This window comes from Cucurbita moschata, unplaced genomic scaffold (genome assembly GCF_002738365.1).
Source record: "Cucurbita moschata cultivar Rifu unplaced genomic scaffold, Cmos_1.0 Cmo_Scf00013, whole genome shotgun sequence".
NCBI classification, from domain to species: Eukaryota; Viridiplantae; Streptophyta; class Magnoliopsida; order Cucurbitales; family Cucurbitaceae; genus Cucurbita; species Cucurbita moschata.
The window spans coordinates 438,022-441,073 of NW_019268529.1; the positions used below are offsets into that span (position 1 = coordinate 438,022).

Here is a 3,052-nt window from a genome sequence, read left to right on the forward strand (position 1 = left end):
CGCAATGCCCTAACGCTTACCACATCGGGGACGACGGTGGACATACAGAATATAAAACACCTTTTTAAAATTAAATTAAAAAAAAAAAAAGAAAACATGGGCTGGGCTTCTGGGTAATTTCCAAATTTGGGCCGGGCTTGAGTGCCTGTATTGGGCCGTTTATTTTTTGCTAATTCAGCCCATGTTTCCAAATGGGTTGGGCTCCGAGCAAGCGTCTGTATATTATAATAATATATATATATTTCGTGCTACTAGGTCCTCACACTTCGAAATAATCTGCAAGTTTGAGATCTTACCTTTGTTGTTGTCGTATTCTTTGCTCTCAGAAATCCGAGGAAAAATGGGCAGAAAATTCTTCGTCGGCGGCAACTGGAAATGTGTATGCTTTTCGTTTCCCTACTGTCTTAGATCTTACTCTTTCGTTTATACTTTTTTTCAATTTTTTGGTTGTTCGATTCATTTTGTCATCAGAACATTTATCAGATAATCAAATTTTTTTTGTACGCATGGATTTTCCCATTTGTTGGATTTGAGCAATACTCGTTGGTTTTGAACTGAGATCCACATTTCTCGCTTGGTTCTTCGATGTACTAATTGTGTTAACCCGTGACTTTTCTGATCCGAGTGTGCTGATTTTAATTTTGAATTCTCTGATTAGTTGAAATGTTGAGGAGGTCTAGATTTGGTAATGGAGGTTAGGGTTGCTGGCTTTTGGTTAGATGAATGGATATTGTTGTTGATTGAATAATTTTACAGAACGGAACAACCGAGGAGGTGAAGAAAATTGTCAGCATGTTGAATGATGCCCAAGTTCCATCGGGAGATGTTGTTGGTATGTTTAAAAATTGAGATCACTGGATGAACTTTGTGATACTTATAGTAACAGCGATTCATGCTTGAATAGAGGAAACTAAGGTCTATGCTTGTTATTATCTCCTCTGCAGATGTTGTTGTGAGTCCACCTTTTGTGTTTCTTCCCCTGGTTCAGAGTTCGTTGCGTTCCGATTTTCATGTTGCTGCTCAGAACTGTTGGGTTCGTAAGGGCGGTGCTTTTACTGGAGAAGTTAGGTAGGATTTAACAGATGATGGAATCTTATTGCGTTGAAATCTCTTGGCTAGTTGTAGTTATATCTATTCATTTATTGTAATTTTGCTTCTATACCTGCTTGAAATACTGGAATTGAATGCTTGATATTTTTCTTTCTATACTATCAAAAGAAATATGACATTTGATTGATTTGAAATTGGTGTATTTTTCTACAGTGCTGAGATGCTTGTCAATTTGGGAATTCCATGGGTGATTATTGGCCATTCTGAAAGAAGAAGTCTTCTGAATGAGTCCAGTGAGGTAACCCGACTATTACATAAATGAAAATTTGACAGGTTATGCATCCTTTATTTGTTTATTGCATCAATGATTTTGGTTTCAAGCTCTCTTTTCTCATACTTTTGAATGCAGTTTATTGGAGATAAAGTTGCATATGCCCTCTCTCAAGGCCTTAAAGTTATTGCTTGTGTTGGAGAGACTCTTGAGCAACGAGAGTCAGGATCAACATTGGAAGTTGTTTCTGCACAAACTAAAGCAATTGCAGGTACTTTCATCATGAAAGTAAACTTTAGTTTTACCCCTTTTGGACATTGTTCATCTTACGTTCTTCTGCATGTTTAGAATCTCTTGATGTTCTTTTCCCGGTTATCCCATATCATTAATAATTTACTTTTACTTGGCCTTGAACGAACTTCATTTTTCTTATGCTTAGTATATATCATATTATCCGTCCATCGTTCTTGTGCAAAATCGATGACCCTTCTGTTACATCGTAGATAAAATCCCCAGCTGGGACAATGTTGTTTTGGCTTATGAGCCAGTTTGGGCAATTGGAACAGGGAAAGTTGCAACCCCTGCTCAAGCTCAGGAAGTAAGTTTTGTTCATAGAGATCTGCAAATTTCACTTTAATTCAGGTCAATTAACCATAACATTATGGTTTCTTGTAAGGTCCATGCTGAATTGAGGAAATGGCTTCACAATAATGTTAGTGCTGAAGTTGCTGGATCAGTTAGAATTATATATGGAGGTAACCTTTCCGCCTCTATGAAAAAAATATTATGTATGCCTCATAACATGCTTTCCTATCTACTTCGCTGACCTGTGGAGCACTATTAGTACAAATAATACACAATGATCGTTTCCGATAGATTTTTTTTCCAAGTTAAGAACAAATTTTTTATTTCATCTATCATTTCTCCAATATTGAAGTGATAATCCGGTGAATAAGTGGAAACTATCCACTAGTAGTTTGATTATAATTATTCTCGAGACTTGAGAGAAAAAATTATCCACCTCAAAATATGAGATAAGTTTATCATTCCTCAACTCTGTCGGTAGATTTAAGTATTCGTTTTCGATTTGAGCTTGAAATATTCAGAATCCTTTCCAGACGCCATTGGAGGGGAATTTCTTTTAAGAACCAAATAAAACCTCCTCATGCATTGGAGGGAATTGTTTCATACGATGGAACAATAGATGGCATTTTTCTGTTCTGTGATTCGTGCTTGTCGACTTAGTCAGATTTGTTTGCGTATTCAGGTTCTGTAAACGGTGCAAACTGCAAAGAGTTGGCTGGACAGCCTGATTTGGACGGATTTTTGGTTGGTGGAGCTTCACTAAAGGTTGATATAACTTTTTCTTTCTTTGTTTGGTTTATGGTTACATCTTTGGTTGCTGACTTATCTTATGTTCCCTTACAACTAGCCCGAGTTCGTGGACATTATCAAGTCTGCAATGTGAAGAAAACCGCACGAACGTCTTAGTCAATGGCGAGACATAAATAATGGTTCTTTTGTTTTGTTAAACTAATTTGAGGTACTCAGTTATGTAAGAGAAGCCTTGTTTTCATGCTTTTGAATTAGTGAGTTTTGGCGTGGATACTGGGAAACTCATTCATAATATTCCAGTGCTTGTAATAATTTTTGATTTAGATCCCACTGTGGCGGACACAGATGAGAAATAAAGTTTAAAGTGTTTCGGAAAATAAAGAAGATTATGATCAA

At 36.7% G+C, this 3,052-nt stretch overlaps 1 protein-coding gene across 1 annotated transcript; it reads left to right on the forward strand.

The window, feature by feature from the left end:
- Window positions 1-259: 259 nt before the first annotated feature.
- On the forward strand, window positions 260-3,052 carry LOC111451214 (triosephosphate isomerase, cytosolic-like). Its single transcript, XM_023091547.1, has 9 exons — window positions 260-379; window positions 757-832; window positions 945-1,068; window positions 1,264-1,348; window positions 1,460-1,592; window positions 1,825-1,919; window positions 1,998-2,076; window positions 2,589-2,671; window positions 2,754-3,052. Exons 1-9 carry the CDS (start codon window positions 341-343, stop codon window positions 2,787-2,789), a joined length of 750 nt encoding a protein of 249 aa, XP_022947315.1. The 5' UTR covers window positions 260-340; the 3' UTR covers window positions 2,790-3,052.